General features: G+C 41.2%; 1 protein-coding gene across 1 annotated transcript in view; it reads right to left on the reverse strand.

The window, feature by feature from the left end:
* The window catches only part of TLK1 (tousled like kinase 1), a 112,327-nt gene that overhangs the window by 47,867 nt on the left and 38,617 nt on the right, over positions 1-25,843 (reverse strand). The window contains exons 2-4 of the mRNA XM_070731752.1: positions 5,831-5,949; positions 4,515-4,586; positions 696-771 (exon numbers count right to left, since the gene is read on the reverse strand). Of these exons, the coding sequence (XP_070587853.1) occupies positions 696-771; positions 4,515-4,586; positions 5,831-5,949 (267 nt within the window). The remainder of the gene's footprint in view (positions 1-695; positions 772-4,514; positions 4,587-5,830; positions 5,950-25,843) is intronic.

Below are 25,843 nucleotides of genomic sequence, written 5' to 3' on the forward strand. Positions count from 1 at the left end.
TCTATGATTTTCTATGATTCTAAATATATTTAGCAGAATCAATTTAGGAAGCAAAGGAAATATCAACATTTCATCATCTGAAGAGATTAGCAGCATAAAAAATTGATTAGTTATTCATTGTTATGGTTCTTACAAGATTAAAGCATTATATTTTTAAAATATTATTTACCAATTATAAAATTAAAAATGTCTAATCAAAGCCCTTAAATTGAAAACATGTTCTTATGATACTTCTAAAGGAGTTCACTTAAAAGGCCCAAAAGGCTATAAAGTAAGAACAATATTTAATAAATACCAGCATGATGAGCTTTTTTCTTAACGTTTTATTTTGTCTCACAAAATATTTTAAAATATTTGAAGGAAAAATATGAGCACGATATTAATAATTTACCTGGCAACCATAAAAGTAAATAGCCATTCAAACAACTATATATTTCAAAATACTGTTAGGGTCAATAACTTAGTAACAACTCTGATAGATATCATTTTTGTTATAATGTTAATTACGGGTGGGGTTTTTTGTTTTTGGCAGTCCCAACTATGAAATGTGAATAATTAAAGGAACCATGAAACAGAAAGAGATTCATAACAATCTCTAATACTTCAAAAACTGAACCTTTACTGAATATGATATTTTCATCAGCTGACAACTTCCATTCATACTATCAAACTGATTCCATAGTAATATATTTTACCTTGACTACTTTCACTCTGGTTTTCTGCTTTCCTTTTTCTACCCCTCGAAGACTCCAATTGTTTTTTCTCAGGAGTCTGGCAAGGAAAAAAAAATTAAACATGCTTTTTCAACGAATAAGAAGAGTTAGCAATTAATCTACATACTGTGTATCTGTACCAAAAAGAAGCAAAAGGGTATAATTTATTTCCATAACTCACATATTACTTTTGTAACACAAAACTGTATAATTACATAGCTATGAAGATTACATTGTTGTTTATCTCAGATAATTTAAACAAAAAAATTAAAATGCTTGTATAGAAATACAGAAAATATCCTTAAATATTGACTTCTAAACAATATTCATGTACTGTTATAAAAAAACCTCATTCAACAGAGTTCATTTAAAGTGCTTTGTTTGTTAATGAAATTATACCTTAACTTTGACCAAGGAAAGAAAAAGTGGAAACATTCCATATGGCAAAGTATGCAGCACCACAATAGAGATATTACCAGCATACATATAGACTTCACCATAGATATTAAACCACAACATAATGAAGGCATGAATAACTGTCCCTGAGAATCCCAGCTTTAAAAGTGGACATAATAGGCAGACTAGCTTGGAAATAAGCAAAGCGTTCCAACCATTCCATGGTGCTCAAGTTATGCACTTGTCCGTTTGAGAAGTAAGATACAACTCTTTTAGAACCAGACACAAGTAAATTTACGTGTAAAACTGGTGGGAACTTTGAGTCGGTTTTCCACCAGGAATGTGCCAATTTGACATGTCCCAATAAAATATTCTTTGAGGAATTTGCCTGCCTCGGAGTTGTTATTGAGTGGGATGTTTTACTTGGCACCTCAATTTTATTGAGGATCGCATCAAGGTTGTGGTTGACCTTGGGGAGGTGGGTGAGTGTGGCTAACTGGGTGGGCATGGTCAGCTTGACGCCACTCATGGAGCATGACCGACTGGGTGGGCGTAACCATTTTGACACCACTCCTCAAACTGCTTGTATGTTTCCTATTCGCACTGGTTAGACCGGGCCAAAGCCATGCTGGGACGATGTTTTCTCTTCACATTGAGTAGACCTGGCCGGTTTCATTGTCTGGGATGGCTTTGTGGGCTGGATCTGATCCGGCCTAAAGGCCTTGTGTTTGACACCCCTGTTCTAAGAAATAAATCAAGACATCTACTGTATCTCCTGATAATATGGGGTACCATCAGCAAACTAATAATATCTCACCCTAAACTGATGGATGAGCTATATCAGCATTTTAACATAGCTTTTAAAAAACACAGGGGTGTGGGGATATGAAACTCTATAGCAGCACATAAGGAGCAGCCAAGGTCTTGTTCATTCATCTATCATTACCACCATCTGAACTGTCCACTCAGGTAAGAGTATAATCACTATAAAATTATGCCAATCTCAGCCCTTACAGTTGACCCACAAGAATACTATGATTCATAATACTGAATGCCAATGAGAAATCTAATACCAAAATATTTGTACCTCCTTCATTTAGGTCTTGACAGAGAACATCAACAAAAGGGAGCAATGTGCTTTCCATCCCACATTCAGGTCTGATATCTCATCCTATACCTGTGTTCCAACCACCTTTTGCAAAACTTCCCTAAAAAGGCATTCAAAATATTGCATATACTGTATTGCCCAGACCAGTCAGCTATTTAGATGGTCTCTTCCTGAAGGAGCACACCACAGCATCTTTCCAGGCTATAATATTCCTCTCTTAAGGAGTCATTAATCATGTCCCAAATCCAATAATTCCCTCAACTTTCACTGCTTGACAGAACAGGGGCCAGGTTTCCAGTCCAGGGTTCACTAAATTCACAGTTCATCATGGAATCACCTGGATTGGCAGTCAAGGAGAGGTGGTATGTAAAGCTGTGTCAGATTTTATTTATTTAAAAGGTTTATATGATTGCCTGTAATTCAATATAGTGGCTAACAGCAGCAACACGGAAATATAAAGCAAGAATCCCACACAATTAAGACCATCAAGGCAATATAGCACTCTCATGCTGGCAGACAATTGTAGAGAATTAAGTAAGATGATCTTGAACAAGAACAATTATGGAGGGAAGATGATTAAACTATTTTTAAGTCCTGAGTAAAGAAATAACATTCAAAAGCAATTCAGGCAAGCACCTCCCTAATTCACTGGAGTAGAACAAAGATGGTATGTATACCGCAATCACACTTGCACCTTATAACAGCCAATCACATTAGAAGTAGTTCTAGTCTTCTGGTATAGTTTTCCTGGTCTGATATACCTGACCTGGGTTCAACTCCTATCCTGGAGAAATGGGGATGGGGAATTGTCTCCACATTTCAGAAGTCAACCATTATTCATGACAGAACTGCCAGAAAACACTGAGTTGTAGTCCCACTTTAGGCATAAAAACCTGGTAGGTGACTTTTGTTGAGCCACTCTCTCTCATCCCAATTTATCTCACAGGGTGAAAATAGGAGAAGAAACTGTTGCAGGTATGTTTGCCTCTTTGAATTACTTATAAAAGTATTAAATGCAGTGTTAGATCTATTATCACAACACTTCAGCCAGCTTTGTTTTGATGGCAGACTGCTATAAATTATGAGGGGGGGGGGGATAAACCAAAAGTGCCAAGCAAAGACAATAGTTGAACGATCAAAAGGCAGAAGCATGGGAACGGAATGTGATCAGAATGCAAACCAAAGAGGCACCAAACTTTTAAAATGCTATCCAAAACCAGCAGTTTGAACATCATTGGATATTAGCACCAGAAGGGGGGGTAGGGTTTAAGAGAAGGGGAAAACTATCAACTTTATATGAGAATCCTCAGATCTGGCTTTACAGAAACTGTAACTACTTGACTTTAGTAAAAAATATACTGTTTGCTACGAATAGAGTCGAGGGTCCTTTCTTTTCTAAATCCCCAAGCTGGGATAGGTCTAACAGGCAGGATAAAAATAATCTTTAAAAAATCCCCAAGTGCTGGTTTCATACTTCAAATGCAGTCTTTATCTACATTTAATTTTCAGACAGTTTGAACATAATCATAAGTCATCAGAAAATTAATGTTCTTGCCATTTTCAAATTACTACTGTGGTTTGAATCTCAATGCTTCAACTCATATATTTTTTTCTGTCAGCTCAACTGGGATAGAGGAGAGAGGGTGGTTGGTTATTTTTCCCACAACCTCACAAACAACTGTTTTCAATTTTAGAAATGTGAAAATAAAGTCCCCTATAGTTAATAGATTGAAAGAAGTGTCAAATTATCACAACGGAAATGCAGATATACAAAAAGACAGACATCTCTTATTTACAATTCTTATTCTTAAGGATAAAAATCAATTATCAATTTAAAATAAAATTTTCAGATATTTGATCAGATTGGATCTATAATAATACCCTGAATAAATCAGCAATTTTTTAAGTAACATATCCTTTTATTTACCTAATGGGTTAAAACAAGCTTAAGATATATGGCTTATTCACCTTATTCTTTTCCACATGCTGTGTATGTGTATTTTTTTAACATAACTATTAAAAATTTTTGAACTGCTCCTAATTTTATCAAAAAAAATTATTTGCTTAAAAATAATCAAGTTAATTCATAATGAAACAATACATCATTTTGAAATAATCTTCCTGTAAGTACTATCAATTCTGACAGGATGTGCATCATTTTCTCTGTATCTTTAATGCAAATATTCTAATGATAATTAGCTAGGAAGCCCTCCTAAATGTGTCTATCCTTTGCTGAACTCAGTAATATAAATGACAGGTTAGAAATTCTCACTTAAATATTTTTAACTACTTCATACCTCAGATTCTTTGTCACTTAGAGATCCCAAGCTACCAAAACTGTGGTTGGAACTCTCATTATTAGTTGAAGCCTAAAAAATAAAAGGAACAAAAGCATCAAATGTGTAAAATTGCTAATTATAAATCAAATAATGCATTACTAGGAGATTTCACAGTTTGAAAAATGAATGATTATACACACATACTCTGGTAATCGCATATGTAGAGTTATGGAACAAGCAATAACAATTGCAACAGTTCACAGAGGATTATGTGAGACATAAGATTCTATATGTAAAATTTAGTTACATTTATATTTTACTATATTTTTCATTGTAGAAGAAAACTTGTATACAATAATGATAATATGTATAATGAAATATCATTTACTAAATAAAAAATAACAGTTTAAAAACAGCAATTAAAAATAAATAAACAATTATGTGAGTGAATGCAATCATTTAAGAACTAAATAAATAAAAACATTTTAAGTTTCTTGTGAAAACCACTCCGTAATAAAAACAAGCTTAGTCTCACTGGAATTTTATCCAATAAGTTGGGCAACAGGAGAGAGAATGCTCTCTCAGCAACCACCATTGGTTTGGTCAGCAGTGAAGTCTGCAACATACCAAAATGGTGCAAAAATGAGGAAACACCCAATAACATCTCAATAGAAACCTTCGTATAGTATCCCATTATCTGACTCAAGTATAAAAGCATGGTATTTGTGCTATGATGCTCAAATGATTTCATTATCTGCTTATCACACTTGCTCTTCTAGAGGAAATGAATGTCTGAAAGTGCTTCCTGCATCAACATTATGCAGATGATCCAGGATGCCATGGTTGATTGTATTAAAAGTGGCTGAAAAATTAATAGAAATACTAAGGTCACAATTTTCTTACCCTCCTCCATTAAAGTGAGGGTTGTTGTTCATTGCATCATTTTGATTTACACACACAAAAAGTGCTTCTAAATCCACCTGTATGATACAACCTGATAATAGCAATAGTACTTAGATTTATATTCTGCTTCATAGCGCTTTACAGACTCTCCAAGTGGTTTAGAGTGTCAGCATATTTCCCCCAACAACTTAGATCCTTATTTTACTGACTTTGGAAGGATGGAAGGCTGAGTCAACCTTGAGCCCCATCAGGATCGAACTCCTGGCTGTGGGCAGAATTAGTTTGCAATGCTGCATTCTAACCACTGTGCCATCATGGTTCAGGGTTAGTTGCAATCACACACACAACTGCACACAATCTATATTAATTGCATAACAAGGTAGTAACCCTCTGACTTTATTTTGAATAGAGTAGTCCACATTCCTTTTTACCTTTGCTCCAACGCTACAGCTTCCCGTACTTCCAGTACTGCCACTCACAACTCCAGTAAATCTAGCCTCTAACAGTTCTTGCCTTCTTGGGTCCAGGCTATGAAGCTCTTCCATTGCACCTATAAAACATGTTTAATTCATTACACAACTACAAAATATTTTATGTAACAATCATACTATTTCCCACCCCCAAATGTAAACAAAAATTTGCATTATGTAGTCTTTCTCCAGAAATATCTTTTTGTAGTAAAAAAAAATTTGCATTTCTTAAATGCAGTACACAAAGTTTCAGAAAAGGGGAAAAAATGCAAACTGGAAAGAAGGAAATTCATATCAACTTCATAATAATATGAAATTCAGTAATGTATAAATCTTCAAATATATCAACAGTAGGATGTAGGCAGTTGAACAAAAAAAGTCCCCCAAGATATAGAAAAGTTAAGCACATTATCTAGATTTTTTTTCCTTTGCAGAAGATATAGAGATCTCATCACAGAAATAATAATTGTTTTTTCATCAAAGAACTCCAAGGGCTTAAGGTAAATGTTTATACATTCCAGTATTTATTGACAAATCAAAAACAAAGTAGGTCCAGATGGAATCTATTCATACCGCATTTCCCCGAAATTAAGACAGGGTCTTATATTCTTTTGAACCCCCAAATATGGCCTTGGCTTTATTATCGGGGGGAAGGCTTATTATTTTGGGAGTGCAGTAGGCAGAGAGTGTGGGACTGGATGTCCCATTGCCGCCACCTCCTCTCCCTGTTCTTCGCACCAGCCGAGCAGTGCCACTACCTCATGGAGCAGGACTCTGCAAAGCTTGTGCCGTTGCATGCAAGAACTGCAGGACTGCTGCGAGCTTCATCATACCGCACAGCTGGGGTCCTGCTGCCATTTGTGCATGCAGAGCCCTGCTCCACAAGGCAGTGGCAGTGGTGTGACGAGTCTCACAGAGACTCATTTATTTATTAATTATTTATTAATTGGATATATATGCCACCCGTCTCCGAGGATTTCTGGTAGGTAGGATGTGTTGGGCCACGACACGCACATCCTACGTAACACTTGCAGCTCCATCACATTCCTAGGCGTTGTGTCCAGAGAAGCCCATTGTAAAAGAAAACTTCTCGCAAGTTCAATCAAACTTCTTGAATTTTGGGGAAGGCTTATTTCAGCACACGCATTGAAAAGGCTGGTTTACCTTATTATGGGGACATCTATTATTTTCAAGGAAACACAATGGTTCTAAAAGCATTCAAACACAAAATGGCTCATCTAATCATTTGTTCAAAATATGTTTTTGAGAACTAGAAAGTGATTAATATGTCAAATTTTAAAAAGCAAACCAGGAAATTACAGGCTGTTTAGCTTAAAAATAACTTTTTCATTGTGATTCATCTAGTGGCCCACTATGCACTGTACACAAGTCTACAATTTGAGGCCCCACAAAATAATGACACTCAAAAATTGTGGAACACATTCCTAAATTCGAAATGTAATTTTTAATGTGAAGAAAAAGAAAAAAAATATAAAATATGAGAAACAATTCAACATTAGCTACTTCCAACTTAGGTCTATACCTCAATACCGTATAGTCTTACCTCTAGTATCAAAAACTTACAACTTCAATAATATACTTTTCAAAGGAATAGAAGCAAATTGCTGATTTTTAATCTAGTAAGCTAGCAAGACCTATAACTATCTATTCTCAAGTTATAATGAAAGCTTTACGTTTATTGACAAATGTATACCCTTTTAAGCCAAATGCTTCCATATATCTTAATTTTAGTCTGTTAAAAATATAATAAAGCCATCCACTTCAGTTTTAGAAAAGAACATCATCTCTATCAGTGTTCCACTAAAAAGGTATCACTGCATCCAAAGTAAATAGGAGAATTTACAATAATTTAAAATATCAACAAGTTTATATTAGTATTACTCTATTTTCACTAGGTATTGCACCTTTCTAAAAGTTTTTTATTGCAATTAAATTGTTATTTAATATCCTGAATGATGAGTATTTATTTTACAGAAAGCTCTTTCAAACATTTCAACATCTAATGATTGTCTTAAGGTCAGAGATCTGCACTGGAACACTCAATATTGCTGTACTAAATTTTCACAACACACCACTTTGATTAAAAATAAGTTCATGTTTTCATTTTAAAAAAAATTTATACACACAAGATTAAAATACACAAAAATTTTTCTATCTAACCTGTAACTATGCCAAAGCCTGCCAGCCAACCTGCCTGCCTGCCTGCCTGCCTGTCTGTGTGTGTGTGTCTGTCTGTCTGCCTGTCTCTCTCTCTCTCTCACACACACACACACACACACAGTATATAGCCTGTAGCAAATAGCTAGTTGAACAATTATAGTTATTTGTTTTTATGTATGCTAGAATTATAACTTTTTCCCATGGGATCAAGGCAATGTACACAGCATTCCTTTCCTAATTTTTTTTCTCTACAATTCAGAATGAGATTGGTTAAAATAAGTAATTTCAAAACCCACTTTGTGCAATTTATATTCGATAAATTCAAGAAACAAGAATCACACGGAATTCAGGAAGGCATATTTAATATTATTTAAAGGGAGTGAGCAAGTGAATTAAAGCTGAGTCTCATTGAAATGTTTCCTCCTGATAGCCTACATCTCAATTATGCTGCCTCCTTAAACAGTTACTGAACTGGTTCTCTTCATCCCTCTTTCCCACCATCTCTCACATCTAATGTGCTTCCATGGCTGACTATTTGCCATCAGATAGATGTTAATTCTTAGTAATCACATATAGGCCTTTGTCTGCAGTCTGGCCCTTTAAAGATTTTCTAATAGTATACTCATTGTCAAGCCCATCCACCTTGCTGCTGGTCATCCTTCTCTTTCCTTCCACTGTTCCTAGAATTTTGAATTTCTAACGGACTTAAATTTAGGTCTCACCAACCATAGACCAACATCCAGCCTGGCAGCCTGGCTATGCCTTCAGTTCTGCCAGCTAAGGAATGTAGGTTGGGAAGGCATGCATCAGAAACCCAAAGATCAGCTAAGGTTTCCTTTCCCCTTTCATGCTAGAATTATTTTGGTACCAAAACGTCTTGATTTATTATGCTGCTACCGACAGAGAGCGGGGCTGGCTGTGGGCAGACCTTGTAATTCTCTCTCTCTCTCTCTCTCCCTCTCTAAAAAAAAGGAAGAGCCACACTCAAGGGGCCAAAGAGCTGCACATAGCTCACAAGCCACGGTTTGCCAACCCCTGCCCTAGACCAAGTAAAGTCCCAAAACATTAGAAAATTCCTAGAAGCCTGGCATTCAGATAAATCAGTCATCAGCAGGCATATTTATTAACTGGATTTATATGCGGCCCCTCTCCAAGGACTAGAGAGATATACATATCATTCAAAAGGAGCAGTCAAAAGCCAAAAAGGAAACAGAAAAACATAAACATTTCGTCAACAGCAATCAACATCCAGTTGAACAAAGATTAACAATACAAGTAACACTAGACCAACAACCAAGAACTAAACAATATCCCCATCAAGGAACTACCAACTCAGACAAACAAGCTAACAGTAAGCAATAGCCTAATCAAAGAACCATTGAAACCACTCCCACCAATGCTGAAAGAGCAAGTCACTAGTATATAAAATGAGAGGAAAACCCACTCCCTTCTAGCACTGATGTTACAGTGAAACATCTACAAGAAAACAACCACATTTAGAAATAACCAAGGACTCCACAATTATATTACATTAGCTTTATTTACCAATAGCATTTAGATTTATATATGACACCCACACACCCCAATAGCACTTTATAGCATTCTCTGGGTGGTTTACAATGTAAGCATTATTTGTATACTGCCTCCAACAATCTGGGCCCTTATTTTACCAACCTTAGAAGACAAGTCAACCTTGAGCCCCAACAGGATCAAACTTCAGACTGTGGGCAGAGTTTGCCTGACATACTGCACTTGAGAGCATATGCACCAAGACAAATTCCTTGTGTGTCCAATCACACTTGGCAAATAAAAATTCTATTCTATTCTATTCTATTCTATTTACTACTGTGTCACCAGTGGTTAAACATATATAAATGGTATTTAAATAATGTTTAAATGTTACCAAGATCTATCTGAAATACAGCACTACATTCTATATCATTTTACAGGCTTAGAAAAAATAATTACTGAATGCTATGGTTCAAATGAGAAATATCTTCCCTCAATCGATTGTCTTCCAATCAGGATTCCTTCTCTTTTCAAACACCCACAATCACTCTAATAAATGAATTCATACTGTATTTTTATGTATCTTCATGAAACTTCATATGTATCATTTCCTCTTATGAAGCCCTTTAACCCTTGAATGTGCAAAAAAGTAATATTGTGCAGAATGCATCCTACATATTCCAGAATCCTATTTTTTATTACCGTTTTCATGTGTTAATTTTCAGCTAAATTTCAGCCTTCCATGTACAAAACTTTTTCTATCTCTCAGTATTTTCAAAACTGCACGGCTCCTTTCAAGAGATAATATGATTGAACCTAAATATAAAAAATATCTTATCAAATCAGGGTCAACATGAACATGAAACACAAGGAGGTATCAGATTATATTACTTGAATAATTTTTTTTAATGAGTTCCCCCTAATTATTCACTTGCTGTAATAAAATTGAAGAAAGTATGTTGTGTTACAAAATAAAGCCACTTCGACATATGGTTAAGGCATCAGACTAAAAACTGTGAGGTTGAAATTTCTAGTCCCACCTAGAACCAGTCAGATATTAATATTCGGCTACTCACATTTTCTCAATCCTAGGAAGGAGACAATGGTAAGGCATTTCTGAAAAACCTTCCCCCAAAAAACTTTAGGGACTAATCCAGGCGGTTATTAGAAGTGAAAAACCGAATTGAAAGCACCAATAAACTGTATATCTATAGAGTGGTACCTCTACTTAAGAACGCCTCTACTTAAGAACTTTTCTAGATAAGAACCAGGTGTTCAAGATTTTTTTGTCTCTTCTTAAGAACCATTTTCTACTTAAGAACCCGAGTCCGGAAAAATTTCCCAGTTTCCTGCCATTCCCCCTTTAATCCCGGCCATCTTGGGCTTTTCTGGGCTGCCAGAGGAGCCTTTCGGTGGCGCTTAAGGAGGCTTTGGCAGTCCAGAGAGAACAAAGCATTTTCCTTTCTCTGGGCGCTTGGAGGGAATAAACCTCTGCTAGCAATCCCATTAGGAAAGAAATAAAAGCTCAGAATTTGGGTGGGAGGAGGAGGCAGAGGAAGAAGGGGAGAAAGACTGTCGTTGCTGAAGGAAGGTGAGGTGAGGGAATCAAAATAATCCAAAACTTTAAGGCTTAAAAAAAAAAAAAGAGGGCCTCTGAGGCGACGAGGTCACGCGCCTCCCATACACCCAGCACGAGGCTACCTCCCATACACTGCACCAGAGAGAGAAACCCAGGTGAGCAAAGGGGGTGAACCTCCTGCTTCTTTGACTGAAAGGCAGCAGCTGCTGCTACCTGCTTCCTCTTCCTTCCCATGCTGAAGGGCTCCCCTCTCCTCTTGCTCGCTTGCTCGCTTTGTAGCCAGCGCCTTTCCTTCACTGTGGTGACTCCTCGGTTTGGCTGAAGCCGAGTTGATTCAGCCGAGAAGAAACGCTCCCTTCGCTCTGGGCAGCCTGGAGCGAACGGAACATTTTCCTTTCTCTGGGCGCTTGGAGAGGGAATAAACCACTTTGCTGTGGTGACTCCCTCCGCTGCCTCCCACACACCTGGGGCAAGGTTGCCTTCCGGAGCGTCTTGGCGCAGAAAGGCAAAAGGGGGTGCTTCACCCTGGCCGAATCAACTCAGCTTCAGCCAGACCAAGGAGTCACCACAGTGAAGGAAAGGCACTGGTTACAAAGCGAGCAAGCGAGCGAGAGGGGAGCTCTTCAGCATGGGAAGGAAGAGGAAGCAAGTAGCAGCAGCAGCAGCAGCCGGATGCCACGGGTGGCACACAGAGTTATATCTGCTGGCACACGAGCCGTTGCTCTAGCTCAGCTCCAATGTGCATGTGTGTGCCAGCCAGCTGATTTTTGGCTTGCACAGAAGCTCTGGAAGGGTGTTTTCCGGCTTCCAGAGAGCTTTGGGGGGGGGGGGAGAGTGTTCCTACCCTCCCCCGGCTCCAGAGAAGCCTTTAGAGCCTGAGGAAGACGAAATATGAGCCTACTGCGGCCATCAGAAGTTGGGAAACAGGTCGTTTCCGACCTCCAGAGAGCCTCCAGGGGCTGTTTTTGCCCTCCCCAGGCATTGAATTATGGGTGTGGGCACTCGCACATACGCGATAGTGCATGCCCACACTCTTTCGGCACCCAAGGAAAAAAAGGTTCGCCATCACTGCTTACCTATATATATCCTCAACAATATCTCATTCTTATGGATAAACGGTCTTGAAACCTATGGAGTAGTATAAAGATCCGTCAGAATTGCCTGCCAGATCAGCTATACCCAAATCAAAAGGTGATGTTTTATCATTATGCTTTATATCCACAGGACCTTAAAGAGTAAACTGTCTCCCTGAAAGAGCAACTTATTTATAGCATTTTTTATCCTGCTCTTCACTTCAGGCAGAAGTACTCTCAGAGAAACTTACATAAAAATCAATGAAAAAAACTAATTCCTACCAACGGGGATATTATTTTAAGAAACATGACACAAAATAGAAAAGAGATGAGGGAGAAGGAGAAGAATAACAAATCCGGGTTACAAAGGGAAATGTTAGTTCTTAAATAATACCAGCTGCTTATAGTTCAAGGAGAGGCCAAGCCTGAGGGAGGTGCTTTATCTACAAGACTGAAGAAATCTTTCCCTTCCCAAGTGATTTCTCTCCCTCTGAAACTAAAGCTGTTACAGCTGCTATGTACTGTAACAAGTGGATATTGTTTTGATTTTGACAATAAAACACTAATATTCACAACGCATGGTAGTTTTCCTGTCAGGATTTGCCACATTAATAGTTTAATGAACAAAATGTAGATTACGAGTACATCCCTCTTTTTCTTGGTTTAATCCCCCTGATAATTTGTTTTACTTAAAATAGCTAGAAATGCAAATGGTTTACATAATCCAGGAATGAAAGTGAAGGAGTAGAGTGAAATGGGACTAAGATTAAATATTTAAAAAAGATGGAACAAACAACAAATACTGTACGCCAATTAGCTTTAGAATTGTGGAGGGCTATACTGAAGTGGGAGACTTTCTGCCTTTTACAATAAACAATCAACAATAAAGGAATCAGCAGTCGAGAAACATGCCACAAAATTAGTACCTGGTAGAATAGCAAAATTGGTCTTGAAAAATATATTCAGATACCACAAATAATAAATTCAGATACCATACTAGGCCTTCCATCCTTCCGAGGTGGGAAAAATGAGGACCCGGATTGTAGGGGCAATATGCTGGCTCTGTTAAAAAAAGTGCTACCGCTAACATGTTGTAAGCCGCCCTTAGTCTAAGGAGAAGGGCGGCATTAAAAAATTGAATGAATGAATGAATGAATGAATGAATGAATGAATGACTGCAAAAATCCGAATCGTGCAGGGAATGGTTTTTCCTATGACATTCTATGAAAATGAAAGACGGACCCTGGTGTAGCAGGATAGAAAGAACCCTCGTTTTTCGCAGGGGATGCGTTCCAAGACCACCCGTGAAAAACGAATTTCCGTGAAGTAGAGGAAAGTTTTTAAAAATGTATTTAACGAGTATTTGGACTTTTAAAACCCACCCTTTGCATTAAACAGTCATTCTATAACATTTCTCAACTGGAGCTAATATCCTACCAGTTTCTTTAATAGAGTACAGTAGTACTGTAGAAGAATTTTAAATGGATTTAAAATGTTTAATGGATTTAATGGAATTAAGCCCCCTTTGAAAACCCGTGAAGTAGCAAATCCGCAAAAGATGAACTGCGCAGTAGCAAGGGATTACTGTATATCAAAATGTATGGAGGAAGCGGATCTGGATCTTATCCAATTAAGATTCAGACAAGTTTATAATATCAACATTGGTTGTGTTTATGGATGACTTAAAGATAGATATGGTGCATCCATCCTTCTAGATCTCTCTGATACCTCTTGATGATCTGGTATTTAACACTGGGAGCTGCTATTGAAGAATATTCAGAAGCAGTGGTACCTCTACTTATTAACTTAATTCGTCCGTGACCAAGTTCATAAGTAGAAAAGTTCATAAGAAGAAACAATTTTTCCCAAAGGAATCAATGTAAAAGCAAATAATGTGTGCAAACCCATTAGGAAAATCCAAATCTTTAGAAGCGAGGCGAACGGAGGGCAGGGAGGGGCAGCAAAAGGTGGCGGGTAGAGGAAGCAAGGCTAGCGGGGTGCTTGGAAGGGCACCGAAAGGGGCATGTGGAGGAAGCAAGGCAAGTGGGGTGCCTTGCTTCATCCATACGTCCCCTTTCGCTGCCTCTCCAAGCACCCCCCAGGGTGGCTGCGAAGAGCCCCTCGGACATGCTGTTTTCTAGCAGAAGGGATGGGGGGATGGAGACCCTGCACGGCAAAGCCTGGCTCCAGTTACCTTGCGATCATCAGAGCCTGCAAACTTAAAAGCACTTGTTTTTAAATGGGTTAAAATGGTTTATACAAGAAACACCCCCTATTGGTGGTGGGGTATGGATGTTTGTCTGTTGGTGGGCACAATTCACAAAACACTTGTTTTATGTTGTGTGACCCGGTTCATATCTCGAAAAGTTTGTACGTACAGGCATTCATAAGTAGTGGCACCACTGTATTTGTAAGCTGTAATGTATGTCTGATATATAAGACAAAAACAAGCTTGTATATTATTATTGTGTTGACTGTGCTATTTCTAAAGTAAACACTATTTTATACACTTTAATGTATTTGTCTTGTATGACTGAATAATTACTCATATTTCCTGAATATCTGCTAGAATCCCACATTTTCCTCTGTGCATGTCCTTAATAACTCAAGGATTCTGCACACTCCTTAAAAGTCTTGCACAATCTTGAAGGCTTTGAAGTTTGCCCATACTGTATAATACTATAGCTGTATGAGATACAGTAGCACACAGGATGCTTCTTGGTATAGTTCCAGATTCTGATAATTACTCTGGAAGGCCTGCATGGTATGAAACTGGTGACTTTCAAGTCTGTTTCTCTGGATGTGGTCTGCACATTCCTTCAAATCTAACAGAGAAGATACCCACCAGGTCCCATCTCTTAAATAGTGTGATCTTGAGGATAGGCTTATCAGCATGCATATTTGTTGAAATTATCATTGTTTACATGAGAAATTCCAGATGCTTTCTCCACAAAAATGAACAGATATAAGGATTTCTAACATTCTCAATGGTAAAAAAAAACATATACAGTGATCCCCCGCTCGTTGCGAGGGTTCCGTTCCAGCATCCCCCGCAACGAGCGGGTTTTCGCGAAGTAGCGCTGCGGAAGTAAAAACACCATCTGCGCATGTGCAGATGGTGTTTTAAACTTCCGCAGCGCTAGCGAGGAGCCGAAGATTGGGGGGCGGCGCAGCGAGCGAGCGAGCGAAGCCAAGCCGGCAGCAATGTCGCCGCCGCTGCAGCCAACGCGCGCTACGATCTTCCGGGCCAGCCAGGCTCCGTCACGGAAGGCAGCCGCTTGACCCGGGATGCTGGGCCGAGAGGAGCCGGGCTTCATCCGCTGAGCCTGGCTGGCCCGGAAGATCGTAGCGCGCGTTGGCTGCAGCAGCGGCGACATTGCTGCCGGCTTGGCTTCGCTCGCTCGCTGCGCCGCCCCCCAATCTTCGGCTCCTCAGCGGCGAGCGAGCGAAGCCAAGCCGGCAGCAATGTCGCCGCCGCTGCAGCCAACGCGCGCTACGATCTTCCGGGCCAGCCAGGCTCAGCGGATCAAGCCCGGCTCCTCTCGGCCCAGCATCCCGGGCCAAGCGGCTGCCTTCCGTGACGGAGCCTGGCTGGCCCGGAAGATCGTAGCGCGCGTTGGCTGCAGCGGGATGCCCGGGATGCTGGGCTGAAAGGAGCCGGGCTTGAAGATCGCAGCGCGCGTTGGCTGCGGTGGCAAGGGCTTGCGATGGAGGGTGGAGGAAGCGGCCATGGGAGGGCGAGCTGCCTCTGGGAGGAGGATCGGGCGGGACCAGGTGGGGGCTGGAATTTCTCTGCCAGGGCGAAGGGCGGGCGAGCGGCGAAGGGCGGGCGAGCGGGTGCTGGGGAGGGCTTCTCGCCCTCCCGCCAGCAAGAGGGGGAGCGAACGGCGTGGGCAGGCGAAGGGCGGGCGAGCGGCAGCGAGGAGTTTGCGTGGGCGGTGGGGAAACTCCTCGCTGATGCCAGCAAGAGGGGGAAGATCCAGCGAAGCCGCCCAGCAGCTGATCTCCCGGTTGCCATCTACGCATGCGTGCCCATAGAAAAAAAAAGGGCACGCATGCGTAGATGGTATTTTGACTTCCGGGTTGAAAAATCGCAAATTACCCTGTTCGCAATGGTCGGGGACGCAATAACCAGGGGATCACTGTAAACCTATTTATTTTATACAGTTTACAACACACACATACATATACACACACACTGTGTGTTAACATTTTTTTTGAAATCTGATTCATAACCAGATAATGTAGATAGAAATGGAATCTGAAAGCTTACTGTATTATTTTGGAACGTTTCCTAGCCATAGAGACTAAATCATATGTTTGTGCAGTTGTAGAATATTGTCCCAGAACAGCTTGAGCATAAATCCTTGGTTTCTGCTTTCATATCATTTGCAATATGAAATATTCCAATATTCATTATTCAGAAAAATACTTTTTTCAAAAGAACAGCTACATAAGCCCTATGGCGTTCCATCTCAAAGTACAGCTGAGATGATAATGTCCTAAAGCTACTGCTTTTGGGATTGAAGAAAATAAGGCTACTAATATTTTCACTAACGAAAAGATATTTTCCATGTTCTACAAAGCTAAACATTGACCTAGGTTCAATCCACGACCTTTGCCATTATTTTTGTATATAAGATTTGGTTCCTTGCACTTTCTTCACAGCTGGTTATGTCAGGAATGAGAGAAGTGAAACAATTATCTTACAGACTGTAAATAATTATTGCTGCATTAACTTACTAGAAAAGAAATGTAATTCCATTCTTGGAATACCAAACAGTATATTGTATTCTTTCCTGAGACAAAGTTTAGTGCTTCAAATACCAAACATTATTTAAAAGTGAGTTTCCCTGTGTTCAACGGGGTATTTCAAGCTAAGGAAGGATTAAATATTAAAAAGAATCAATGTAGACATTTTAAATGTTGACCTGTAGAAGCAAATTTATATTTGCCCTTCCCCCAAACAGGATACATATTTAAATTATTATGTATTATAACAGCATCCAGTTTTCAAATAGCCATTTTCCCTATTTTCATATATAATACTATGTTTTAACAGCCTTCCTATTGTTTTCATGGTTTTGAGTAGAATTGGATTTATTATTTATATCCCTTTCCCTTGAGACCAGCAAAAATTAAAAAAACCTGAAACTGTTGGTGGGATGTAGTCTGAATTCCCAGGAAGGAGGGGGCTGCATTCCAGAGGAGGAAGAGAGAGCAAAGTTTAGTCTGGTTAGGAGAGTGTTAAGATATTGCTTCTCTAGAAGTCTAAAAGTATATCTTGAATGATGTAGTAGTTGCGTTAATTTGGCAAGGTTTTTGTCTATAGGTGAGGAATAATAAAGGAAACCGCTTAGAAATAACTGCATGTCTTTCATGTATTTTTGGAAGTTGAGCAAACCTCAAATACTAACCAATATCAGTCTTTTATGACAAGATGTATCATCATATTCCTAGACACAATTAACAGCTTACTTCATATTGTAAGTACTGTAATGCTCTCTACATGGGGCTACCTTTGAAAAGTGTTCGGAAACTTCAGATCGTGCAGAATGCAGCTGCGAGAGCAGTCATGGGCTTACCTAGGTATGCCCATGTTACACCATCACTCCGCAGTCTGCATTGGTTGCCGATCAGTTTCCGGTCACAATTCAAAGTGTTGGTTATGACCTTTAAAGCCCTTCATGGCATCGGACCAGAATATCTCCGAGACCGCCTTCTGCCGCACGAATCCCAGCAACCGATCAGGTCCCACAGAGTGGGCCTTCTCCGGGTCCCGTCAACTAAACAATGTCGGTTGGCGGGCCCCAGGGGAAGAGCCTTCTCTGTGGCGGCCCCAACTCTCTGGAACCAGCTCCCCCCAGAGATTAGAACTGCCCCTACCCTCCTCGCCTTTCGCAAACTCCTTAAAACCCACCTTTGTCGTCATGCATGGGGGAACTGAGATATCTCCCCCGGGGCATATACAATTTATGTATGGTATGCTTGTGTGTATGTCTGTTTAATAATGGGGTTTTTTAATATTTTAAATTGTAAATTATTAGATTTGTTATAAACTGTTTTCATTGTGTTGTGAGCCACTCCGAGTCTACGGAAAGGGGCGGCATACAAATCTAATAAATAATAATAATAATAATAATAATAATAATAATAATAATAATAATATTCTGAACCAAGAAAAACTTCTAGATAATGTTTTAAGAATACCTTAAGTTATATACTTAAGGTATTATATACATGATTAGGATACTGAGTTATAGTATCCTAATCATGATGAAAGCCATATATCAGTGAAGAAATTAGTAGTAATAAGATAAGGAAGAAACCAAGAAAAAAGCATGTAAGAAAATTAAGATAGAAGGTGTGCTGGTCTTACTGATATGCTCCTTTCTCAATGTGCTGAGAGAATCCAAGGAATGGGTTAACTCTGCTCTTCTGCTCAGAGACTGAGTCAATCAATCCTTTAATCCCACCTCTTTTGCCTGCACATGCCGAGTTTTGATGAAGGCAGTGCAACTGACTTGACATATTTTTAGTGCTGAATCTGGCCACTCCTGGACTTTGGACCAGGGTAGGGTTGGATTCTCTTTCAACACACTGAGAAGGAGACAATCAGGTTAAGACCAACGCCCCTTCTCCATTGTGTTGAGCAGAGAATGCAAGGAATGGGACATACCAATGCCGGCTGTCCTAAGGATGGGTAGCAGTCTGGTCCCAGGTCCCCAAGACTACATGCACCTTCTGGAGCATCCGCCTGCCAAAGGCTGCTTCAGCTGACACGCAGGCATCCAGTTTGTAGTGTCTTATGAATGGGGATGGGGAAGTCCACGTTGCTGCTCTACAGATGTTCTCGATAGAGGCCTGTGTCGCCCATGTCCTGGAACCGACCGAGGGCCAAGTGAGATGCCTTGAGCTCCAGCCAGTTGAACTTGTTTCTCAGGTCTGTCTGGGACTACTGCCCTTGTGCCATCTGGGACTGGAAGTGGGCACCCAGCCAAAGAGGCTGGCATCTGTGGGTTCCTTGTTTCTACTTATACTGCTTGTCCGCCTGCTAATGGTGATGCCACAGTAGGTGACGGGCTGCCACCAAAGAGGCAATGGCCCTGGGAGCAAATCTGGTACAATTCAAGGTGGCATCCAAGAACTCCGCAGCTGCTATCAGTTTGTTAATGTCTTGATGGTAGCAGCAATCACCAGGGGGAATCCTCACTTGCATTTGGTGGAGCCAGAGCAATGAGGCCTTGTTGAAGAATAAGGCAACTGTAGCTATTTTGACTTCCCAGGTAGCCGCCTGATGCACCTTGCAGATGGTCAGTTTCGCCTTCTTATCTCTGTCTTCAGAGCATCCCCTGTGTCATTAGACAGGAAAGTAGAGGATGTTAAGACCACCACAAGGCCATCTATGATTAGTGGTTGCAATGTCTCAGAGAAATCCGGGGCCACATTATAAAATATTTTGCCACTCCCAATTGGGGGAAGGTAAACCCCTAGTTGAGCCCAGTCGTTGGATCACATCCCCCAAAAGTGTGGGTGATAGAATTTCCTCACTCTCTGCAGTTGGCTCTGAAAAGAGCAATTCACTAGTATCCAAGAGGTCTAATGCTGACTCCTTTATAGGTGGATTACCTCCTAGGTGCACTGTGTCTTTGGCCTTAAATAATAAGAATTTAAAGAGTGCTAGGCGAAAGAGCCCTGTAAAGCCTGGGGGGTCTGGAGCTATCCCCTCATCCTCAGAGAGTTCCATTTATTTTTGGTCTTCATCTCTGAGAGTGATACCCCGTTCTGCATGGAAGATGGAAGTGATTGAGACTCTTGAAAAGTCACCAAATCCCTTTGATACTGGGATGTCATATATTGGTATTGATGTAGGGGAGTTTCAGGTGGCACAGGAGCAACCTGAAGTTCCTATTGTAGGGCTGCAGTGAGGCCCCGTATGATGGACTCTGAAGTCATAATCTTCTTCTGGTCAAAAATTTCAGGCCTCTGACATTCCCGTAGGTGAAATCTCGCCACCATGAGTGTAAAGGTGCATCCTCTTTGGAGATGGATAATCGAACACCTCATTGCCTTCTGATGAAAAGGATGACTGAGGGAATTGCTTTCTGGCACCATTTTGTGTCCCAACCTGAGAGCAAAATGCAATCCGTTGCTTTATATCGATTGGCTGGCTGAACTGCTGGGCATGGGAAAATTCAACCATTTCCTCTCTAGGGGACTTTTGCCCCTCCTTCACTCCACTTTCCTCTCAGCCTTGGCAATTCTTTTGTCAATGGTCTTCTAGTGCCTCCGAGCATCTTTCTCCTCTGCTTTTGAAGCTCTTTGGGAGGAAAAGGCCTTAGTCTTTAATCTGGCTGCTGCTCCTTTGGAGACAGACTTCGTCCCTGCAGAGCTTTTTGGATGGCTCTGGGTTTAGACCAGCAACTCTGGTCCTTCTCACTTATCCCTGGCATTCCTGGGGTCATGGGATCCACCATTTTAGGTTTCTGTCCCTCCGGATAAGGCAGTCTTGTTCCTAGGTGCAGTGGCTTTTCCCCTCTAGCCGCTTTGGAGTATGCATCAGGATTTAACTAAGCAGTAACTACAGCCCTCTCCAATGCCTGTGGGGCCTGGGTAGGTAACGACGGCTCCAGGATGGGAAGCTAGCCAGGACTTAAAATGGCTGTGCTGGATGGAGTGGGGGAGCCAATTGTGGCAAAGGTGGCTTTGCCAGGCAGACCGGGTTATCAGCCACTAAACAAGATGGCTTCTCCAGCTGCGACGAGGGCAGCTATGCCAGACAGATTGGGGGAGCCAGCAGATCAAAATGGGTGAGGCGGCTATGCCAGGCAGACTGGGAGAGCCAGCCTAGCTATTCGTTGTCTTGCGGAGGCTTATGCGGAGCCAGAGACCTTACTATAAAGTTTCCAGAATCCAAGGAATAACTGTTCTTTCTTCTGCACGTCTCCCTTGAACAAAGACTGAGTCAAAAAACTGGGCATCCACAGGCAAAGGAGGGGTGACCAAAGGATTGATTGACTCAGTCTCCAAGCAGAAGAGCAGAGCTAACCCATTCCTTGGATTCTCTGCTCAGCACAATGGAGAATAAATAGTAACCTTGTGGGCTTTTCAATTTCTTTCTAATTATAAAAGAAAGCATGGCAAAGGTTACATCCAGACTCCTAACAGCTAGACCAGCATTTGTAAGATATAGTCATCTAACATTGAGTCTTGTTTATCATTAATATATCTCTCTTCATCATATATAGGGTAATAGGATAATACAGTGGTACCTCATCATACGAACTTAATTGGTTCCAGGAGGAGGTTCGTAAGGTGAAAAGTTCGTAAGATGAAACAATGTTTCCCATCGGAATCAATGTAAAAGCAAATAATGCATGCAAATCCTTCAGGAAAATCCCAAACTTTAGAAGGGAGGCGAACAGAGGGCAGGGAGGAGCAGCTAAAGGGGGTGGGTAGAAGAAGCAAGGCTAGGCTAAAGGGTGAGTGGGAAGAAAGAAATGCAAGGGGGGCGTCTTCCCTTTTCTTTCTTCAAAAGACACCGTTTCAGTGCCTTTGCAAGCACGTTGTTCTTTGCAAAATCTTTCCTCCAAACTGCCCCTCCCTTTTCTTTCTTCAAAAGACACCGTTTCAGTGCCTTTGCAAGCACGTTGTTCTCTGCAAAATCTTTCCTCCAAGCTGCCCCTCCCTTTTCTTTCTTAAAAAGACACCGTTTCAGTGCCTTTGCAAGCACGTTGTTCTCTGCAAAATCTTTCCTCCAAGCTGCCCCTCCCTTTTCTTTCTTAAAAAGACACCGTTTCAGTGCCTTTGCAAGCACGTTGTTCTCTGCAAAATCTTTCCTCCAAGCTGCCCCTCCCTTTTCTTTCTTAAAAAGACACCGTTTCAGTGCCTTTGCAAGCACGTTGTTCTCTGCAAAATCTTTCCTCCAAGCTGCCCCTCCCTTTTCTTTCTTAAAAAGACACCGTTTCAGTGCCTTTGCAAGCACGTTGTTCTCTGCAAAATCTTTCCTACTCCAAGCAGCCTCTCCCTTTTCTTTCTTCAAAAAAGGGTGGGGAAAGAAACCCCTTCATCCCAGCAGCAGCTGCTTGGGTTCGTAAGGTGAAAATAGTTCAGAAGAAGAGGCAAAAAAATCTTAAACGCCAGGTTCGTATCTTGAAAAGTTCATTAGAAGAGGCATTCGTAAGATGAGGTACCACTGTATCCTCCACATAGTGATACCATCAGGCAGAGACAATTCCAATGAATGTTTACAAAATCTCTCTTCAAAGTATGTGGTGGCTGATGGTCTGACACCAAAGAAAGGTAAAATCCTCCTTCAAAGAAATGCTGGACATGGTGACCCAGTACTAAGAGAGGCTTCTATTTTTCCTATAATGGTATCAGAATGAAAACTTTGAAATTGTACAACCATCTCTACAGGTATCTCATTCAAAAAAGTTTATCTCTGATGTACAGCTTTAAAACTAAGCTCTCCTAAAGTAGACACGGAGCCTTTGAAGTCTAAATCAGTACCAGGGCACAGACTAAACAGTTTACTGATATCCAACTAGGATTCCATCCAGAGTATGTGATGCATCTCTTTCTGACAACTACAAATATATCCCTTATTGAAAATTGGTCTTTGTTCAATTAGCTTGCACTAAGAATTACCTTGATTTAGATGAAGTTTCAGAAATTCTCATATGTAGATTTTCCTTCATATTATTACTGGGTGATTTTTTTTCTTGAACAATGTTTTCTCACTTTGTACAAACTACTATATTTTAGTTTCTTATGGGATTATTAATATTCGTGAACAGCTGTGAAGAAAATCAAAGGGAATCAGCTGATAGTTAAAGGGGGAAATTGCTAAATAAATAGCTTTTCTGGACAGGGTTGTAGTTTACTGCCAGTGAAGAAACTGATATAAACCTTACAAACCAAAATAGTTATAAAAGTCCTAAACAGCTTGAGATCAAGATACCTGGAAAAAAACATTTCCCCATATAAATCTGGAATACCACCCCCTTAAATATAAACTATACATTGTCCTACAATCTAAATATATGCCAAATAATTTTATTCACCTTGGCATCTACCTGAAATGCATGATGCAATTGAACTAATTATCACTACCGTTATGTCTGTTTTTTAATGTTTTCATATTATGTTATTTATATTTATGTGTACAGTGTTCCCTCAATTTTCGCGGGGGATGCGTTCCAAGACCGCCCATGAAAGTTGAATTTCCACAAAGTAGAGATGCGGAAGTAAATACACTATTTTTGGCTATGAACAGTATCACAAGCCATCCCTTAACACTTTAAACCCCTAAATTGCAATTTCCCATTCCCTTAGCAACCATTTAGATTATTACTCACCATGTTTCTTTATTAAAGTTTATTTAAAAAAAATATTTATTAAAGGTGGACGAAAGTTGGTGATGACATATGACGTCATCGGGCAGGAAAAACCGTGGTATGGGGGGGGGGAACCACAAAGTATTTTTTAATTAATATTTTTGAAAAACCGTGGTATAGACTTTTCGTGAAGTTCGAACCTGCGAAAATCGAGGGAACACTGTAATTCGAATTCAATATTCAGTATCTCAATACTGCATGACCAGTAATATAAAATTTACATTAAAATATAGTAGACAACCCATGTCCCATGAATCATTTCAGGGATATTTCCTTACCTAAATGACCAAAGACAGGCAAAAAAGCAGTGGGAGTAACTTCCAACTTCTTGCCAGCTTCCCCACTGAATTTCATTTGCATGGAGCATCAGAAATCTTCCTTCCTTCCTTCCTTCCTTCCTTCCTTCCTTCCTTCCTTCCCTCCCTCCCTTTGCTTGTGAAACACTTACAAGGAAAAAAAATCAGTGGGGAAGCCAGCAGGAAGAGCAAGTTCAAAGCCAGCAGGCAGGTAAATGACTACTACTAGGTGTGGGAGCAACAAGATGGTATACTTCAGCAAGGATACATATGGCTCTGTGAGAGATATCACACGGGTCAGGAAGGATGCATGAAAGGTGCCTTGTAGGTTAGTGACTGATGGACCGCAAATGTCAGGAAGGTTGCCTTGGGATACCTGAGAGTGTGTAAGACAGAGGTCGACAAACCCAGGCGCCTGGTCGCCAGTGGCGCCTAGAAAATGTTGTCTGGCGCCTAGAAAATGTTGCCTGCTGTACTGTATACCGGGACCGGGCCGTTGGGGCTTTTCAGCCGGTCCGCGGCGCCAGGGCCCCCTCGGCCTTTCCGCACCACCAGCGACGCTCCCCCCGCCAGCCAGCCAAGCCCCGCGCCCGCCGGAACCGGCTCCTCGCTCTCCCCCCGCCGCCCGCCGCGTTTGCAGGAGGTGGGGAGGGTTGGGCGGCCCGCCAAGGCCAGGAGGGACGCCGCTGCCCCCCCCTTCCCTCTCTCCGCCCGCCGCTGCGCCTCCTTGACGCTGGGAGGAAATGCCGGCAAAGGCTTTCCTCAGCGGAGGCCGGCGAAGGTGATATTGAATGTCGGGGGAGAACGGGCGTTTGCGCGCGCTCCCTATCTCCCTGCTAGCCCACTCGGAATATTCAAAATAAGAAAAACCTTTGCCGGCGAAGGCTTTTCTTATTTTGAATATTCCGAGTGGGCTAGCAGGGAGATAGGGAGCGCGTGCAAATGCCCGTTCTCCCCCGACATTCAATATCACCTTCGCCGGCCCCGCCTCTCCTGCAAACCCCCTTGCTGAGAGCCCGGGGCGAAAGTGCTCTCGCAAAGGTGAGGCGGGCAGGGCGTGCGCGCGTCATCGCTGAGAAGAACGGAGAGAGAACGAGAGTGAGTGAGAGTAACAGACAGCAAGATAGAGAGAAAGTGAGAAAGAGAGAGTGAGAAAGGGGGGAGAGAAAGAGATAGCAAGAGAGAGAACAAGAGAGAGAAAGAGCGTGAGAAAGAAAACAAGAAAGAGTGAGAGAGAGAAAGCAAAAGAGACAGAAAGAAAACAAGAGAGAGAAAGTGAGAAGAAGAGAGAGAAAGAGGGGGAGAGAGAGAGAAAGAGAGAGGGGGGAGAGAGAGAAAGAGAGGGAGAGGGAGAAAGAGAGAGGGAGAGGGGGGAGAGATAGCAAGAGAGGGAGAGAGGGAAAGGGGGAGAGAGGGGGGAGAGAAAGAGAGAGGGAGAGAGAGAGGAGATAAAGGAAGAGGAGAGAGAGAAAGGAAGAGAAAGAAAGAAAGAGGGATAGAAAGAGAGAGAGTGTGAGAGATGCTCAGTGAGCCTTTCTTTGAAGTTGCCTTTCTTTCTTTCTCTTTCTTGCTTTCTTTCTTGCTCTTTTTCTTTCTCTCTTTTACCTTCCCTTCCTCTATTTCTTCTTTTCTTTCTCCTTCCTACCTTCTTCCCTTACTCTCCCCTTTCATAAGTTTCCTTGCTTCCTTCCTCTGTTCCTGTCCCTTCCCCCTTTCTTTCTTTCTTTCTTTCTTTCCTTCCTTTCCTCCCTCCATTTCTTGCTTTCCTTTTCCTTCCTCCCTTCTTTCCTCCCTCATTCCCTTCTTTCACTCCTTCCTCTCTTACTCTCCCCTTTCACACCTTTCCTTGCTTCCTTTGCACCCTTCTTTTGTTCCTGTCCCTTCCCTCTTTCCTTCCTTCCTTCCCACCCTCCGTCCATTCATTCACCCATTCCTCT

Source organism: Erythrolamprus reginae, chromosome 1 (genome assembly GCF_031021105.1).
Source record: "Erythrolamprus reginae isolate rEryReg1 chromosome 1, rEryReg1.hap1, whole genome shotgun sequence".
Taxonomy (NCBI): Eukaryota; Metazoa; Chordata; class Lepidosauria; order Squamata; family Dipsadidae; genus Erythrolamprus; species Erythrolamprus reginae.